The sequence below is a fragment of the Tauraco erythrolophus genome, chromosome 5 (genome assembly GCF_009769465.1).
Source record: "Tauraco erythrolophus isolate bTauEry1 chromosome 5, bTauEry1.pri, whole genome shotgun sequence".
In the NCBI taxonomy this organism is placed as follows: Eukaryota; Metazoa; Chordata; class Aves; order Musophagiformes; family Musophagidae; genus Tauraco; species Tauraco erythrolophus.
This window is the reverse complement of record NC_141469.1, coordinates 54,982,485-55,000,658: the sequence shown is the minus strand read 5'-3', so window position 1 is coordinate 55,000,658 and position 18,174 is coordinate 54,982,485. Positions and strand designations below refer to the sequence as shown.

At 40.0% G+C, this 18,174-nt stretch overlaps 1 protein-coding gene across 6 annotated transcripts in view; it reads left to right on the top strand.

Moving 5' to 3' along the window:
* The window catches only part of MTUS1 (microtubule associated scaffold protein 1), a 91,013-nt gene extending 77,389 nt beyond the window's left edge, over positions 1-13,624 (top strand). For all 6 annotated transcript variants that reach the window (XM_086611852.1, XM_009981933.2, XM_086611854.1 and 3 more), the window contains 7 exons: positions 4,845-5,059; positions 5,599-5,704; positions 6,732-6,805; positions 6,910-7,005; positions 9,470-9,586; positions 10,939-11,036; positions 13,408-13,624. In XM_086611852.1, coding sequence (XP_086467978.1) covers positions 4,845-5,059; positions 5,599-5,704; positions 6,732-6,805; positions 6,910-7,005; positions 9,470-9,586; positions 10,939-11,036; positions 13,408-13,624 — 923 coding nt within the window. The remainder of the gene's footprint in view (positions 1-4,844; positions 5,060-5,598; positions 5,705-6,731; positions 6,806-6,909; positions 7,006-9,469; positions 9,587-10,938; positions 11,037-13,407) is intronic.
* Positions 13,625-18,174: the final 4,550 nt, after the last annotated feature.

Sequence of the window (18,174 nt, the reverse complement as noted above, 5' to 3'; positions counted from 1 at the left end):
CCGTCATGCTATTTTTTATTAATAAATGACCTTTAAAATGTTTTGGAGGTTGAGATAACAAAAAAAAAAGACTATTGTGTTTTATAGACGGATGGAGATAACATGGTTTGGTTTTCAGGTTTTGGTGATACTTAAAAATAATAGTAGGTAGACGTTTCTATCAATTATTTGAGGCAGGGCCTAACTTGCCATGAGTTGTACGCTTGCCTGCCTGCTGATGCTTTAGTTTTTACAGCATTAGAGGATTGGAACTTACTTCCTGGCAGATACCTGAATGCTTCACATATGTATTCAACCATACCCTCTTAAATGTAGCTTAAAGCTTGCTTTTTTGGTCTACTTGCCTCGTTTCAACTTGCCCAAGAATAAAAATATGAAACGTGGCTTAATGTTCTGTACCATTAGTCTCACTATGGAAGTAACACCAAGAGAAAGTTGGTCATAAACTTGAAAGTGTGTTTGGGTAGAAGAATTTCCGATATTGAGAATCTGCCAAACCCATGAATTAATTATCAGATAACACTTTAAAAAACCAAAATACTACATGGAGAAGGAAATGAGCCTTTGTGTCTACAGTAGAGTCACTGATCAACGGAACATATGCAGTAGATCTTGCAATGTGAAATACAAAGTTAGAGCGATGAAGTGCTATGCACCGCGACATAACACCATGCTAAATACTTGATGTTTTCTGGTAATTATCCCCTTTTCACATCCCCCACATCTATTAAAATGCTGCTAGTTTACTGTCCTAGTGGCCTCTCTTTCAAAATACCAGACAGTATAATGGCTTTGCATAAATCATAACTAGACCAGTGAGTGACTTAGACAGTTTTATGAAGATAACTTTTGTTTCAAAACAATTCAATTTAGGATTCAACAACAAAAAAAATCTATGATATTTCCTCTTTAGAGCTATGGTTAGGGTGACTTTTAGGGGGTTGTAAGTTGAAAAATGTTTTTATGTAAGCAGTTTAGCCATAAAGACTGAATTGGATGATAAATTGTTTTATAATTAGAATAAGAAAAAATAAATTTTGTGAGAAGGAGGTACTGCGCAATTGTAAGGTCTTATCTCTTGGCTACTTCTACTGAAAATATGAAATAGATTTCTTGGGAATACTACAAAATAAGGCAACTTCCATAGTCTTCTCCTTCAACTGGTGCTACCGTTCACGTGGTTTGGATCCGCTGCCGTTTGCACAGTTGCAGGGAGCTGCCATGTGCCTGGTTCTCTGGACTTCTGTTTTGTAGGCATTTGTTTTATAGTTCTGGCACGCAGAAAGCTTTGCAATGAAATACCCAAGATACAAGTGGCCATTTTTAATTACTCCAGATATGTGTTAATTTAACATGTCAAAAATCAGCATTTCTGACCTAAAGATAATGCTATTTCCAAATCTTAAAAACTTCCTGTGGTTGCCAGGGGTCATGGTTCTGCCCAGGAGAACCAGGCTCTTCATTTATAGTAAACAGGTGTTAAGAAGCCTAAAAATACAGATTAATCTTGCTCCTTGTTGTAATAATACAGGGAGAGGCAGTGTTGTATGATTGGGAGGAGAGACCAGAACAACTAAGGGGGGGGGAAATATTAATGGTTTTGCTATTTGAATAAAGAAGTAACTCTTGCTTCTGGTGGCCAAGGACACTGTTCCATATGCTCTATCCTTATAACTGTTTAGTGTTACTGATGAGATTGAATGAACTTAGTGGACAAATGGATAGCACGCCTTTTCATCTCTATGGCTTGATTTTTTTATTTTTTTTTCTCTCAAATGCTGTTGGACCATTTGTCGCCTGTTGTTTTTTTGCTCAAGGTCTGTGGTCTGTTATAATGCATGGCATAATGAAGATGTGGAATTGCGGAGGGGAAGCGGTTTAAGGAGGGAAAGGAAGCACAGTAGTTGTGTACAAGAACTCTGAAGCATGCCACTCACTTGTCTCTGAAGTGGATGAGAAGTCGAAATAGAGATTTTGTGTGTGTGCTACTGGAAGAGCACATGTTCCAGTTAGAAATTTTTCTTCAAAATTAAGCACCTGTTCTGTGAGAAAACTCTTTAAGTTGAGCAGCCATCAGTTTGGTTAGTCAGGAGTTTTCCAGCATCCTCTGGCAGTGGATGAGTGGCCAAACCAGGGAATTAGTTTCCTTTTTCATGGCTTGTCCCTTTCTTAAAACAAGGCAGTATACAGTCATAAATTAGATGATTCGGTCTGGAGATGGATAGGGCTGTGCAAAATACTTGGATCTTGAGTATAGGGACAAATTTTGGTTTACAGGACTTCTCGTAATTACAAATCGACAATTCTTCAGTCAGTGCTTTTGTTGAAACTTCACATGTGCAGTTTCTTGCGCCATCATGACACTGGGAGCTCACTGGTGGTGCGGTGGTTTTGCTGCTGGGTTGGATGGGGAGGGTTCAAGTCAGGTGTGCGATCTGCAAGGCAGCATCGCAGCCTCCAGCCTGGCAAATGCCAGACGTTACCTTCAATGTTCAACTGCCAATGCAAGTTTTGAAAGTTTCTGTTTGCCTTTGTAACATTAGTCTTCTCATAAACTGAATTGCAGACTGGCTGAACAAGAGCTGATGGGTCTGTTTTCTTTGACAAAGGCGTGGTTTGCTGTTAGCTTTTTTTCTGAAGTGTTTTGTAGCATCTAAAGATCTGTGTGCTGGCATTTAAAGATAAGACAATGATAGGTAGCACGTTCTTTTAGCTAAATAGAGGCAAACGGATGACTCTGGCCTTACAACTATAGACTGAGATGCTTGCTTCTTCCTCTGTTGGTTTTAAAGGAAGTGGAGCGTGTGAAGCATTTTGCTACAGTTACCTCAAATGAGGCATGCGAGCTGCCTGCCTTTCAGCTATACCCCTCTTCCTCTGCTACGGATGGTCAGATCCATTCTGCATGCGGTGCGCAGTGTAATGTCTCCGTTTGGCTCACTGCCTGGTTCTTTGCATTATTTTATGATGTGCCCTACCTATGGCGTTTCCTCTTCCCCAAAACCATGACAATACGAGCATATACATTCAATAACATTACGCCAATGCAATGTGATAGAGGTGTGAATGCTAATTTTTCCTTTTTTTTTCCTTCCAACTTCCATTGAAGTTTGTGGAAGGAATAAAGGTAATGGAAATAAAAACCTTTCTTGGTATAGAAAGTATAGAAAAACTGTGAAATCTGCTTGGGTTGCAGAGAATGTTGTGGTATGTTTCAGCTGAGCCTTTAGTCACATCGTTGCCAGTCACAGGATGAAGAGCTTGGCTTAAATCTGTCCGGATCAGCACCTCTGTCACACAGACCTGGCGCAGAGCGGAGCCTGCTGTTAAAATAATTTGGGTAGACACTTGTGCAGCGTGACTTCCCTGCAGTGCCGCTCACTCCCTTACGCTTTCCAGTTCAACTGCAGGTTCCAGGTGATGGCAGCAGGGCCAAGACTTCTTTACGGTTTCCTTGAAAGAGAGTGCAAGTATCATTCATCGATTCATGCGCTTGCTCTTGATGAGCCATAGCAAAGAGGGAATCCGACGTGTGGAACTTGAGGCACTCCTGCTGGGGCAGGCTGCTTTCCCTAGAGCCCAGCCCAGGGCCGCTTTGGGAATCAGGCCTTGAAGATACTGCGATTTGTGTATCTTAAGGCTCAAACACAGCTATGATGAGAATTTCCTGTACTGCCTGTACAGAAATCATTGAATCTTCCCCTGCTTTTACACAGAGTTTATATTTATACTGTTTGGGCAGTGTGCTAAGCTGCTATGAAGTGTACGTGTGCATGACTACTCCCGTATTTGATTCCAGACCAAGTTAACGTTTTAGTTGATTTGTCTCTTAAGTAGACACTCATCTGACTAATTCATTTTAGATCAAAACTCTAGAGCCTGTGTAGAAGCAGTTTTGCTTAAGGTCAGTGACCACATGCTTGTTAGAGGTCCTGTTTCACCTTGCTTCCAGGCTTTGGGCACAGCTGGAATTGCGTAAGATGTTTGCTCCCATCCCATTAACAGTAGGAAAATGACTCCTCCTATTTGGGCCCTTCTGGGGAGCTGGCAATGCTACATTTTGAACTCAAAAGTACAAGTTACTAACTTCTGTTTTGCCTTTTAATCAGCTGTAAATATAGGAAGACAAACCTAGGCAGTCGTCTTAGCTGGCCTGTGTTAATATAAACGTGAAGAGAATTACCCAGCGTTTCTTTCTGTTTTCTTAATGCTCATCGCTTTCTGCCTGACACTGTTCTGCATCTCACGGATTTAAATATCTTGGGCGTGTGCATATTAGCAGTACGTTTCAGATTGGTGGTTCTGTATTGCTCTGTATTGAATGGTCCATGTCAGACTAGAATTGCTTCTCTGCTGCATTATCTGAGTGTAACATGTTGAATGGATGGTCTTCAGGATATGAAGACTTTCAAATTTAGTTAAGTGGCTTATATATCAAAAACTCAAGTACCCTGACAAATACGCTACTGAAATGGGATCAAATTAGGTGAAGTAGCAAATTCAATTATTTTTTTTTTATCAGAGCACTCCAGTATCTCTCATGAGACATTTATTCTTCTGTGTCATGACAAGCTGTCACGCTTGTGCTTTCTATATGGGTTCCTGGTTTAACTAGACTCAATTAATTCTCAGCGTAAGAAACAGTGAATTAGATATTTTTGGGCAGATCTTTTCGTGTGTCCTTGGAGGTGGCACTCATTTCATAAATAAATCATATTTGTCTTTGTGTAGCCCTGTTCCTTTGCAGAGTGTTCACTGTCTTTAATACCTGAAACAAAGACACTGAAATTAGCATTAAACTCGATCCAATTACTTTTTTTGGTTTTCTCTTTTGACATTTTTAGTAACCACTTCTGCAGCTTGTGAGAAGTTGGAGAGAGACAGGAATGAGCTGCAAGTTGCTTATGAAGGATTTTTGCAGAAGTTAAACCAGCAACATCACAATGATTTAGCTGAGCTGGAGGAGAGGCTTAAACAGTTTTACACTGCAGAATGTGAGAAACTCCAAAGTATCTGCATTGAAGAAGCCGAAAAGTACAAAGCGCAACTCCAGGAGCAGGTTTGTAACATCTGAAGTAGAAATGTTCTCTAGCAATTGCTTTCTGCTACAAGTAAGCCTTCAGTTAAAACTGCTTTTTTATTAATTATGGAGTTATTTTATCTAATGTGCAACTCCATTTTGTTGCAACTATAAAAATACTACTACACTAAGCTGTCTGGATCTTAAGCTTGTATTTAAACAAGGTAAAGATTCCTTGTGTTCCGCAAGCTTCAATGACTTCTGGAGCTCCACTGGATTATTTGAGGCAGTTTAAGTGTTAAGATTTATAACACCTGGCCTGTGACCTTGCTTTGCAACAACTCCGTGTGTGCCACAGGCATGTGCATCGTCCTGTTGGTAGTGGTAAACTGTAAGGCATTGTTGCCATCTATGAAGAGTTGGATGTGGCTTGCATTTCTTTCCCTGTGCCCATCTGTTACGCGCGACCGAGGCTGTTTAAAACATAATCAATGTACTGTGTAAAACCATTAGAACAATAACATAAACGAGGGCTGATACAGGTAAGGGGGGAAAAAAAACATGTCGTCTTACTGCAGGTGGACAACTTAAATATCACACATGAAAACTTGAAGCTTGAACTTGAGAACAGCCACTCAGAAAAAGTAGAGAAGCTGAAAAAGGAATACGAATCCTCTTTTTCAGGCAAGTATTTTGTATTCAAGTACATACACTATAGTACTGCTAGTCACAAACAAAAATATTTAAACTTTTTCATCAGTATGTCTGTTTCATTGTTCTTGGTGCTCAGCTATTTTTAAAAACAGTGGCTGAATTTCTTCTTTTGAAACTGAACAAGTCTCATTTTACATACAGGAATAACTGTGATCCCATTGTAGTTGAAGGAAACTTTTAAAACAGTTCAAGAGCAGAGATGACTTTCTTTCAGTAAAAGATGTCTGAATTGCAGTCTGCCCTCAAAATCTGACATTAATGAGTAATTGCTCCCACTTCCTTATTTCTATAAGGAGCACCTCAAATTCGAAATTGAGGATAAGTAGGGTTGTGTGCTTTCCAAACTGACTTGGGAATGTTGAGAAATATTGCACACTGAGAAATATTACAGTGTATGTACTGGGGCAAAGGTTGTTTTTCAGGGAGGGGTTGGTGAGTGTGTGCTCAGTTTTAAGTGACATTGCATCTAATTGATTAAAGCGATGCTGATTCCCATCCTTCCTCCAACATCACTTGATAGCCAAGTTTCCAGTGATACTTTTGCGTCATTAGAACTGGCAACGCTTCCCCTGCGATCAAAGAGCAAACTCCTCTGCGCGGCATCTCCGAAGTAGGAAAAGAAATGTTTTTCTAAAAGTTTTTGGAAGACACAGTTTGAATTTTTGCTGTGTTTCCTATCAGAAACTCAGCTTTTGTCAGATGTGGCTCTTGAGCTCAATCCATCCATTTCTTGCATGTAGATGAATGCTTTCAAAATTGACACGCTGTCAGCTGATGAAATGGGTACACGAGGGGGCAATCAACAAATCTGAAGCAGCAATAAATCTGAGACTTTGTATATACTTTGGATCAGTTGATGATAAATGTTCTTTCCGTGTTGTCATTGACTCCACATCTGTGCGTATGTGTATTCGCTGGCTTTTCGTGCTGCTTCTTTTCAAAAAGAATTTTCATGTCATACATGGTATTAAAAATCTGCAAAAATACTTTGTTGCAGAGCTCAAGAGTGCCCATGAATCTGAAAGGAAGTCGCTTGAAGATTCCTTTAAAGAGAAGCAGGAATTGCTAGAGGTTTGTTAAGGGTTGAGGTCATTGCAACAGTCTAAAACTTAAAAGGCGGTTTGGAGATATGCACTGAATTCTTGGCCTAACTATACCGTGTCTTTTCATTTCAGAAAAAAATCGATGAATTAAAATGTGAAAATGACTCTCTGAGTGAGAAGTTGAAATTAGAAGAGCAAAAACAAACAGCCAAAGAAAAAGCCAATCTTGTAAGTCTTGATCTTCAAAAGTAATGCAGATTAGCAGGTCTTGTAAGCCTGGGTTTGTTTTCTTGCGGAACGTGAAAGGTTTGCAATCAAGCCTGATACGGGTCCCATGCTTATTAAAAATTGCCTGCCAGAACTTTTTCTCCATCACTACAGTGTTGTGTATCAGCCTTACCATTATAAATCTATAAAGCTCTTGAATATGTCCATCAGTGGTGTAAGATAGAGCCTAAGGTGAATTGAAGACCTGCACGTGTGCGAAAGTCGTACCATGGCTTTCTTCCAGACAGTCGGTCAACGTTCTAACGGTGCTATGACCAGCGTGGGCTTACATGGCTACTACAGAGCTCCTTTCCTGAGTCTTTAATGCCTTTATTCAAACATTGATTCATGCTTGTTGCTGATTTATCCTTAGATAAACTTTTATTTTGTCCTGCCTTTCCACCCAAGGCTGCTGTTATCTGTGATGCTCCTGGGTTAGAAACGTGCTCTGGGAATTTTAGACACAAACATGCTTATCTTTCTGGTTACCTGGAAATAACTGGAATGCCCAGTAGTATTGCTTATCCCACAAAGAGAAATTCCACGCTTTAAAAACTCACTTAGGATGCTTCTAGTAGAAGTCGCCCTAGTTTTCACTGGAATTTAATTTATTTTTGTCTCTCACCGCTTGTTCTAGCGGCAGGACAGAGCTGCTGCAAGAAGAATCTGCAACCACAGTATGTTGCTGTGGTTGGGAGAGATGATACCAAAGCAAACACGTTGTGCACTGCACTTCGGAGTTGGAACTGTATTCCATAGGCACGCTCAGGTGGTGTTGAATTTAAAGGAGCAATAGCCAAGTGCCTTTGCATAGCTGCCAGCTCACTTTGCATCCTGACAGCTTAAGACACATCGTAAGCTTGAGGCTTCTCTACAGAAGAACACTGATTTGACACAGTATATTCTTCTGTACTAAACACAAATTCTGCACTATCAGAATTCCCTGATAGTGCAGAATAGCCCTTTGAAGACAGGGGTGTACTTCCACTACTCCCATATTATTTAGTGTCACTTGGTATTCCCAGCTTTTTTGCTAAAATGTTACGTAGGCCTTTCAGTCTTTTTATCTGACTGTGTGTTCTATGAGCAGCCAATGTGGTGGCTCAAATTTAACTTTAAAAAGATGTTTTAAGACCGTTGGGGCAGAGGAGGGAAAGAAAAAAAAAAAAATATTGTAAGCTGCGTTTAAACTCTTCAGGATGACATTTCTTGCTAGATTCCACATAAAGCCATAACAGGGAGGAGTAAAGTTCAAATTGTCTGCTGCCTCCTCCGAGGCAGCACAGCACACCCCACCCTCGCACGGGCTTCTGTTCAAAAGTAGAAATTGACGAGAATCACTAATGCCACGGCCCTTGGCAACAGGCAGGGGGATGACACGTGTGGGTGACAAGGCACTTGTTACCTGTGAAGGGCACCGGCGCTGCCCTCCCAGCCTCTGGCTTCTGCTGCGGCAGCAAAGCTCTTACTCAACGTGGTGCACCAACATTCTTACTCAAATGTGCTGAAACAAGTTTTGGTTTAGTTACACAACACACTTAATCATTGATTGATTTCTGTCGGTGTTCCACCTGGACTACCTGGATGAGACTTGCTTATTGCTCCTTATTTTTGCCTGTGACTTTGCCTTTGAAACGTAGAGATTGTGTTTTACTCCGCAGTGTTTGAACGGTTCATTACCACGGAAGACAGGTTGTTAAGGGAACCAGATCTGACTCGGCCGTGTCCCCTTCCTGCTGTTCTCTCCAACTCCCAGAAAACAACAAAAAAGGAAAAATAAAAAAAAAAAGGCCTAACTTGCTGTATTGTAGATAAGTCACCGATGCCCAGCAATGCAAGATTTTTATTTGCAATTGCATTGCTAGGCTTTAAGAAGAATGTAGAAACAAAAATTTTCAATTTCTGCAAATGAGCAGAAATACTACCTTAGAACAGGGAAAATCAGCTACAGCCAAGTTCATAGCTTTAAATTTCTAGTGCTTTTTGAACTACTCCAGCATCTGAGAACTCTTCAAATGTTTACTCTAATTACCTCTTGGGATGGGTTATGAGTAATATGAAATAAATTTTGGAACTCCTAGCCTTAAAGGGAGCCTTTGGGCATTCCTGCAAAACAAGTTTTGCTGTGACAACTGTAGTGCCTTCCTTTGACTCACAAGGGTTTTTCACATTTGTGCATAAAGTGTTTTCTGAACAGCTTCTGAGGAAAACTGAAACTGTCCACCTACACCACACAAAACCAGAGGAGAAAACGGTAGCAGATCTTTTTATTTTTTTTTGCATTCTAAACTGTTTGACTTGATTTCACTTAGAACAAGTAATGTCGTTACCATATGTATTTTCTTGCTCTTTCTAAATAGCAGAGAAACGCTTGAAATTTTCCCAAAGTTCAGGGTACTAAGCAAATTCTGTGGAAATCTTTCAGAAAAACCCGCAGATTATGTATCTGGAACAGGAGCTGGAAAGTTTGAAAGCAGTGCTGGAGATCAAGAATGAGAAACTCCATCAGCAGGATATAAAGCTAATGAAGATGGAAAAACTGGTGAGTTTCCTTTAGGGTCTGGCAAGTTTGGACACCGTGTCTCTGAGTTATGTTCTGATAATGAACTCGTGCTGGTCAGGCTTAACGTGTGAGGTGTGGGTTTGGGTTTTTTTTTTTGTTTAAAAAGAAACATGAAATGATGATGGGACATGCTCACATTGGAGGTACAATTATATCTGCACTGGGCTGTAATGTAAAGAGGGGGAAGGAATCACCAGATGTTGTAAATGACCTTTTAATCTCTTAAGACAACTACTGGTTTGCATAAACTATTGCTAAATTAGTACAGGGTAATCTGTACTAATTACAAAAGTAATCTCTTTACTTTTCTCCTCCCTCTCTTGTCCCCCACCTCCCAAATCAAAAATCCTTACCTGCTACGTTTGCCTGAGTGTTACGGAAGATAGACTGCCCTGTCAGGAACCTAATTAAACAAGAAGCGATCAAATATGAAATGGAATCAATGTTTTCCATCTAGAGTTGATGAGCTTAGGTCAATCATGTTAGCTGTTATCTTTAAGCTACTTGTTTACCTGTGTGGATTTTTGTCTCATCTGTGCATAATTCCACGTGAAAAGGCAGTTTTTGGGGCAGAACTTGTAATTACTTAACATGCTCTTATTTGTGGCAGGACAGGGCCCTTATCCTGGGTGAGGCCTTTGAACACTGTTGTAATACTAGCTTAAGCAAGATTTTAATGAGGAAGTATAGAAGGAGGTTTGGATACAAAGGAATACGTTCATGTCAGTTCAGTGTTGCACAGCATCACACGTTGCTCTGATCTACAATTACTAGTAAATTACTAGCAAACCTTCATCTTTTCTGACAGACTTTGGCCACAGTATAGAAGCCCTTGGACCATCCAGCCATTTAATCACTGTTTTTCCTTATCTTTTGATAACATTCTCCAGCAATGAAGTGGAATCAGGAGAGCAACAGGGAGAGCTGCTTACATGGGGGAGTTCTTGAATTTGTCACACTAGCATGTTCTCTCTAGACAGTCTTCTGTCTGCTGCAGCTTCTAAAACTGCTGCTTGTCACTGGCAGAAGTTACTAGAACGTGCTGGTTGACTAGTAGATCCCTTATCCAGTCCTCCTTTGTTGGCATCTAATCGGCACAAGTGGCAAAATGCCAATAAAGTGTTTCTCAAGGATAAGGTAAGTAGGATCTGTTTGACTATTACAGAATAGTAAGCCATGATAGCAGGTTGCTCTCACATTACTCTAGGTCTTTGCTCGTAGTGTAACAAGGTCTGCAGACTCTAGATTATGAACATCTCTGATAGCTCAGTCAGTATCTTGATGAGTGAAGGTATGGGTTTTATTTTAAACTGTGACTTTTTTTTTATAAGCTGGAGAACAACACAATCTTAATGGATAAATTAAAGAAGGTTCAGCAAGAAAACGAGGAATTAAAAGCTCGGATGGACAAACACATGGAGCTTTCAAGGTAAAAAAGATCTGTGGACTTATAGATGTTCCCCTGGAACACCAGGGGAAGGTGTTCCTGTGACAAGAAAGAAAATTCTGTGTAAATATTAGTGACTGGGATTTTGTAGTACTCTGTAAAAGAACATGCCCCATGCTCCAAAACAGTATATACTCAGGGAAGAAAAAGCAACTCAGAAATACCATTTATTATAGACTGGTGTCACATTAAGACACAATGTCGTGTCGATAGATGACAGAACAGGGGGCTACCTCGAGCCTTTGTCAATTTGACCAGTCTGCCTCTTTCCCAAGGAAGCACAGGCAGCAGCACTCTTATATGCTTATGGCACAAATCCCTTATATCCTCTGCGTCAATTATTGAAGTTTCCGGAAACTTATATTTATATATGACAAGTTTTATTACAGATACTCGTGACAGGATACAGATTCGAAGATAGCTGGTGATAGGGACTAACTGCGAAAATAGATTTGATTTAGAATAATATAAAACTAGAACTGATCAGTGATAATACTAACTAGCTAGCAAGGTGTTAGTAAACGCGCGTAACACAGAGCTCTTACCCAATAGGTGTCCCGGGGCGGGGGGGGGAAGAGAGATCCTGCCCATCGACTGATCCCAGACGTTTCGATGGAGGGCTTCTCCCTAACATCCCCCTTCTCTTTCACCATTTTATATTATTTCTTTACTTTCGGGTGGAGCTTTAGTGACTCTAGTCATACCTACCTTTATTAGGATTGGTGTAAATTTTCCTCACTTCCATTTAAAGGTACAGGCTAGAAGAAATTCAGGGCGTCTGCTCAGTGAGGGGTGGTCGCAGCCCGGAGGCGGGTAGCTTTTGAGGTGGAGGTGTTTTGGTATTATAATGACATTATAATGAGCAAAGTTAACTAAAGGACAAGATTTTACCATTATTGCTGAGGCAACTATGTGGTTATCTTCACCAGATGTTCTTTGCCCCTGATAACAGGGATGAGCCATGGTACCTCTGTACCACTCTAATCCCCACTTCAAGGACATTGCTCGTTCCATCCTACCAGCAGGCCATGTCCGTCCTGGGAGCAGCAACTGTGTCTCACCTCAAAGCTGCTCTAATATTGCAGCCTTTGAGCTGAACTTTGCAAAGCCATATTTCTCCATTTTCCCCAATTTTGGTTATTTTCCCACATTATCCATCCCATGACTATAGTCACTCAAGCTTCACAATGTCTAAATAATTTTGGGGATGTCCTTTTCATGTGGGACATCAACTGTGTTATGTGCCTGAGATATGGATTCCAGATAGGTTAAGCTTTTCATCATTTTCTAGATTTTCACGTACAGTACCGCTAACAAAACAAAACATATTGCGGTTAAGACTAGAAGGACAGCAACAGGGTGAAGCATTCTGTTGAGAACTCCTGTGGCAGTGGATGACCATCTGAAAAGGGTGTCCCACCATTGGTGTTCCGCATCTTCCCTCACTTGTTCTAGGACACGGTGTATTTCATCTGTGTCATGATGTATGGTAATCAGAGTCCTTTTCCTATTGTCCTGAACTTGTCTCAGCAGTTCCTTCAAATCCAGATGTTGCAGTAACTTCTTCGTCAGGGTAAGATTCAGTCCAATAGGCACTGGTGATAGTTCTTGAATCAGAGTGAAATTTGAATGCAGCATTTGAGAAGATATGACTGGTGCTAAATAAGTAAAATCACATCCTATAATCTCAACAAAACTAGACACACAAAGGTTTGAATAGTTTTTCACATCTACAACAACATTGTCAACTGATATGGAATCACAAAAGGTTCTAAGACACACACAACCTTTGCCAATATATACAAGTGTTGTCTCAGCGTTTTCGTTAGGACGGATTTCAAAACGACGGACATTTTGTTCGGTGTCCAGACAGATGTCTTGGGCCTGGATGGTGTTACCTTCACAGATGAATCCTTGTTGTTCTCGCACAATGCACGAATTGACATCAATTGTTGCACCAACTAGTGCTTAAATGGACGGGTAAACTCTTCCAGTTTGAAGGAAACTAAAGAAATGCAGCTCCTACACAGAGCTGAGCCTGCAACAAGGCCCAGAGGCTCCAGTATGGCCATTTAATAAAGCATCTGTCATTGCAAGCAGGACAAGTCTCACTTCTCAAGTGCTTTCTCTGGTCTTTAGAAATGTTTCTTATTGGGACTTTGTCCTGCTCACTGCAAGCTACCAGTTTAAATCCAGCAAGGATGAGAACATGTTAAATCCTCATTTTAAGGAAGTAACTTAGTTGTAAGCAAAGCAGGGGTTTATACAATTTCAAACCTTTCTTAACAATTAAGTTCAGTGCTGTAGCCTCCAACTTAGGTTTTGTGTTCTGATGTAAATCTTACATTTGCAGGCAACTTTCTACGGAGCAAGCTGTTCTACAGGAGTCGCTAGAGAAAGAATCGAAAGTAAACAAACGCCTGTCAATGGAAAATGAGGAACTTCTGTGGAAGTTGCACAATGGTGACCTATGCAGCCCACGAAAACTGTCTCCCAGTTCTCCATCTGTGCCTCTTCAGTCCCCACGAAATTCTGGTAACTTCTCCAGTCCCACAGTATCACCAAGATGACACCTCTTGAGAGAAAGAGGGGACTGCATTTCGTTTGTGATCTGCAGAACCGACCCTAACTTTAATCACAGGAGCAAGAGCTATATTAGCTGACTACGACAACTAAACATAACTGGAAACTATGTGGTGCAAAAATGGCGATAAAAGAGACTGAGACTATGGGAGTAAAGACTCCCAAAAAGACTTGTTTATGACCTCTATGGACACTGTTGCACAAAGCACTTACGGAGCAAGGAAAGACTTGTTCATTGCCTTTTCACCTAACTATAAGAAAAAGCTCAGGGGCTTAGAGATAAAGATCACGACCTTTATAATATGTTCCTTATCACAGACACTTTTTTTTTTAAGGCTGTGTGTGTGCGTGTGTGTGCCGTGGATGGAATGGATGTAACACACTGTGCGTGTGTCTAATGCTGCCTTCTTTGCTGTGTATGTAATAAAGGATAAAAGCTAAAGACTATACATTGACATGTACTTCCTTACTAATGCTGTCAGTATGCATGCTTTTAGCAAAGAGTACCCTCCCCTGGGAAGGAGGAGAAACTGCCGCTAGTACTACAGGTTAGTTTCCTTCATCTTTCTGGCTTCAGTGAAAAAAACGGCATGAAAAGCTTTGTAAACTGACTCGTTAGTGTCTTGGCTAACCTGAGTATGCAACTTTGCATTAATTTTTAAAACTGAATTGCAGCCATATTTTGCATGGATTCTTGGTTTAGTATCCATGCACAACTCTGCCATTTATGAGGAGCCATTTTAAGCAGGACACAGTGGATTTTGGCTTTCAAGTCAACAGGGTCATAGAACCATGGTAGCCCTCAAGGTCAGAAGTTACTTGTTGAGTTGCAGGTTTAGAAACCTAGACCTATCACCTTACCTGCTCAAAAGGAATCACTTTTTTCCCAAAAAGAACATGTCCATGATAAACTAGATGTAGATTTGAAAGCCAAAGAGAAAAATGCAATAATTGTCATTAGGTGCATTCTTAACTCAGTTTTCAAGAAGAATCTTAAGTAATTTGTGAATTCCAATGTATGTGGTGACACACTTTGCCTTTTTAAGCATTAGCATTTGTATTAACAGTCTTCAGGGTTGGCTAAACTCCCCTGAGGAAGAGGGAGAAGGTAGTAGCTGTGTATTTATCTTGCTAACTCTGCCATACCTTTCCTCTTAGACTGCAGGACACCAGTGTTTTGCCTGTTCATTTGGCAAAAGATCCTGTACAAGAGATTCTGTAGAGTAGGGGAAAAAAATTGTCCTGGCTGCTGGAACAGGAGGCTGAGGGCATCAACGTTTCTGGAAATGTCATATGCTGAGCTTCAACAAGGTAATCGTGTAGCCTTGCTACACCCTTGGTCAGGCCTGTTTAAGATCTCTACATTGTACCTACTAAATGCAGGTTCAACTTCAAATTGGTATTACAGAACATTATCTATGCTTACAGTAGCACTTCCAGGACCATTGTTACACCACTGTTTAGCTAATGCTGCTAGCTAGCTATACAGGTAGCTGTTATGGTAAATTAGATCTACTGAACTTCCCAGTGTTCTCCAGTAGCTTGAGGACAGGAATCAAGGGGGTGGAAAGACATTTTACCCAAGACTTGAAAAATCTTGGCTAGTAATGAGGCACACAGACATATATATAAGCAAGACTGTTAACAGTGCTCATACAGTAATTTGTAATATGCTTAAACTTGTGATTGACTATTTCATCATTAAATTTACTTAATTTTCCATGCCATTTCTATGGAACATTATATTCTTTTTTAATCCTCTTTAGGGCACTGTACCACTTCTTAGTGGTGTCAGTACTTAAAATGTTTTCTAGGGATTTAAAATTTAACTATGAAAATCCTTTGTGAGCTAAAGCTTCGCTTAAAGTATATCTTGGAACACTTATTTTCTATGGTCAAAGAGATTTGATCACATGTATTTGAGCTGAATGCTTAAAAAATAATTTTTTTTGTACTGATTGAAGGGTTTTTCTCCTGCTTGTATTAGCCAAGTGATCTTTAAGGAGGAACATTCCTCCAAATACTAAAAACTCTTAGTACCTGCTCAGCACAGCAGAACAGCACTAGTGAAGCTTCACTGCACAAATTATTAATGTTCAGCTAACCCTTAGAAAATTTTAACTCTACCCTTGCTGCTCTCACGTAGGCACAAGTTACCCAGAGCTGGCTTGTGATTATTAGTGATTCAGTTTGAGATGGCTGGTTTGGGGGGGAAAAAAAAAAAAAAAAAAAAAAAAAAAAAAACAAAACCACCACGAAAAACAGAATTAAGCAATGATAAAATACTTGAGTTGGCTTAATATAGGGACCCAATGTGTATATGCCAGGTGAAGGCATCCTACAGGACTCAACTTACTAAAATGCTCACCTCATTGAGGAAACTTTTTGTTTAGCAATCTAACAGGTCATGTCACAAGAACAGTTGTCTAGCCACTGGTAATAACATTATTACCTTAGTTGCAGTGTTAGTGCCTCAAACAGAACATGCAAGAAGGGTGCATACAAATGTCTGAAGATCAAATAAAGTGTACCTCTTTGTGTAACTGAGATGGGGAAAGCTCTTCCAGGCTACCAGTACAGAAAAGTAAGTATGGTATAGTAAATAATACAAAGACTGTTACTTTGTCAAAAGTTTCCCTCCACAATACAGGAAACTTCTCACCTCTAAACTTCTTGCAAGTAGAATTTTTAATGCTGTTACGAAGATATGAAGAATCCTTATATGTAGAAATCAGACTACAGAAATACCTGGTTAGTGTTTGTCCTGTTGGTCAGAAAGAATTAAGTAATTCTGTTGACCTGTAAGCATTGTTTCAATATTTTTCTCTGTTTGAGTAATAATATTCCAAGGTTTAACTTAAATACCATGTATTAGCAAAGGCCTTGTTCAATCCAGTAACTTCCACATGTTTTTGATAATTTCTTTAGCATAAAGTTTCCTCCAGGAAAAGCTAGAAACCTGCTCACCATAAATATATGCCAAAGGGCTAGTGCTAGTCAAGCAATTAAGCAACTGATTTTCTTCAGATACTCAACCTTAACTAGTAGTTAGAGAGTTCCAACTTTAATGATACGTTTCAAAGGAATTTACAGTGACATTTATATCTATACCAAATAGTTTGTTGCCATTCAAACTAATCACAATATGGTTCACCTCCCTTCAATGCTTTTCTCTAAAGGTATCTGTATGAGTTGCACTGTATTTGCTGTAAAATTTGAGGTGAATCACTTCCTTATACTAACTGAAGACTTGAAAATTTCTCATTACAAACACCAAAGACACTTGCATGTAAACTGGTATCGTGCAATTCATGCAGGAAATTCCTTCCAGACAGTAAGTAACCACTGGTCTTTAAAACTGTAGGTGCCTGACAGCCAGGAAATCACTCAAGGCTGAGCTGGAGTTAAGAAGGTCATCAGAACGTTGGAATAATTATTGAACCCTTAAGAAACAAATATCTTCTGTCTGTTGCTGTTGCCTTACCTTAAGTATGGAAACAGAAATAATACTGGCAGGTTTAGGCATGTGACTTTGACAAGTCACTTAAATTTCATTTCCCGGGCTTCATCCTTGTACCCTGTGTCACTGTTCATTTATGTGGAAATGTGTAATTGCGTCAATGTAAAAAGAATCAGGCCTGCCCAGAACCTGGCTTTGGGTAAAGTAAGAACTATGTAAAATACGTAGTAATAATAATTCTCACAGTTTACAATGATGAGAATTATTTTGATGTTGGGGGGGAAACGCCGCCACCAAACATTCTTCCTTAAAGGCACTATTTCTGAAGTTAGTCAGTCTCGATAACTGCATGATTGGTACACAGAACCATTAAACCTGAGGGAGACTACTCAAGCAATGATGGAACAATGGATTTACATCATCTTCTCCTCTCCTGCCAAACTGTCACCAAGGAAGTGATGCTACCACATGAACTACTGTGCTGTTGAACAAGTCTGCACAGGTGACGCTATCTCCCACTGGCTGGATATTTGAAAGGAAATCAATTGCCGCATTAAAGGCTCAAAAGCACTTTGACGTTTAAGATGTTGGAAGAGCTAGTGTAGTTCCAAGGGAAACACATTGTAGTGCTAAAAAGGAATGAACACATTGCACGCCCTCATCCAGAACCTCAAGGACTGTTAAAAGTTACTGTGGTCAGATTGAAGTCTTGCCTAAAAAAATAGAAAAAAAAGGTACAAAGACTTCTTATAGCTATTACTAGGAAATTGGGTAACTCTTTACTAATCGGGTAACACTGTAACATTCATGATACCTTTTAATAGCAATGAGAAGATTCACAAGGGCTGGCCTCTTACGCCTTGAAAGTTGGTCCTACTGCTTGCTATATTGAACTTTTATTTTGCTTTGTAGCTACCTTGTTTCCAGAGGCCAACAATATTACAGGCATCTGAGGGGCGTTCTCCATGAAGCCTTTTTTCATGAGACACACATTGAGCCATTTTGTTCTTTACCACAGATACTTATCATATCACTTATATTGGTTTAGGTTCCTGCGTGCTGAAGAAAAAACTTTCG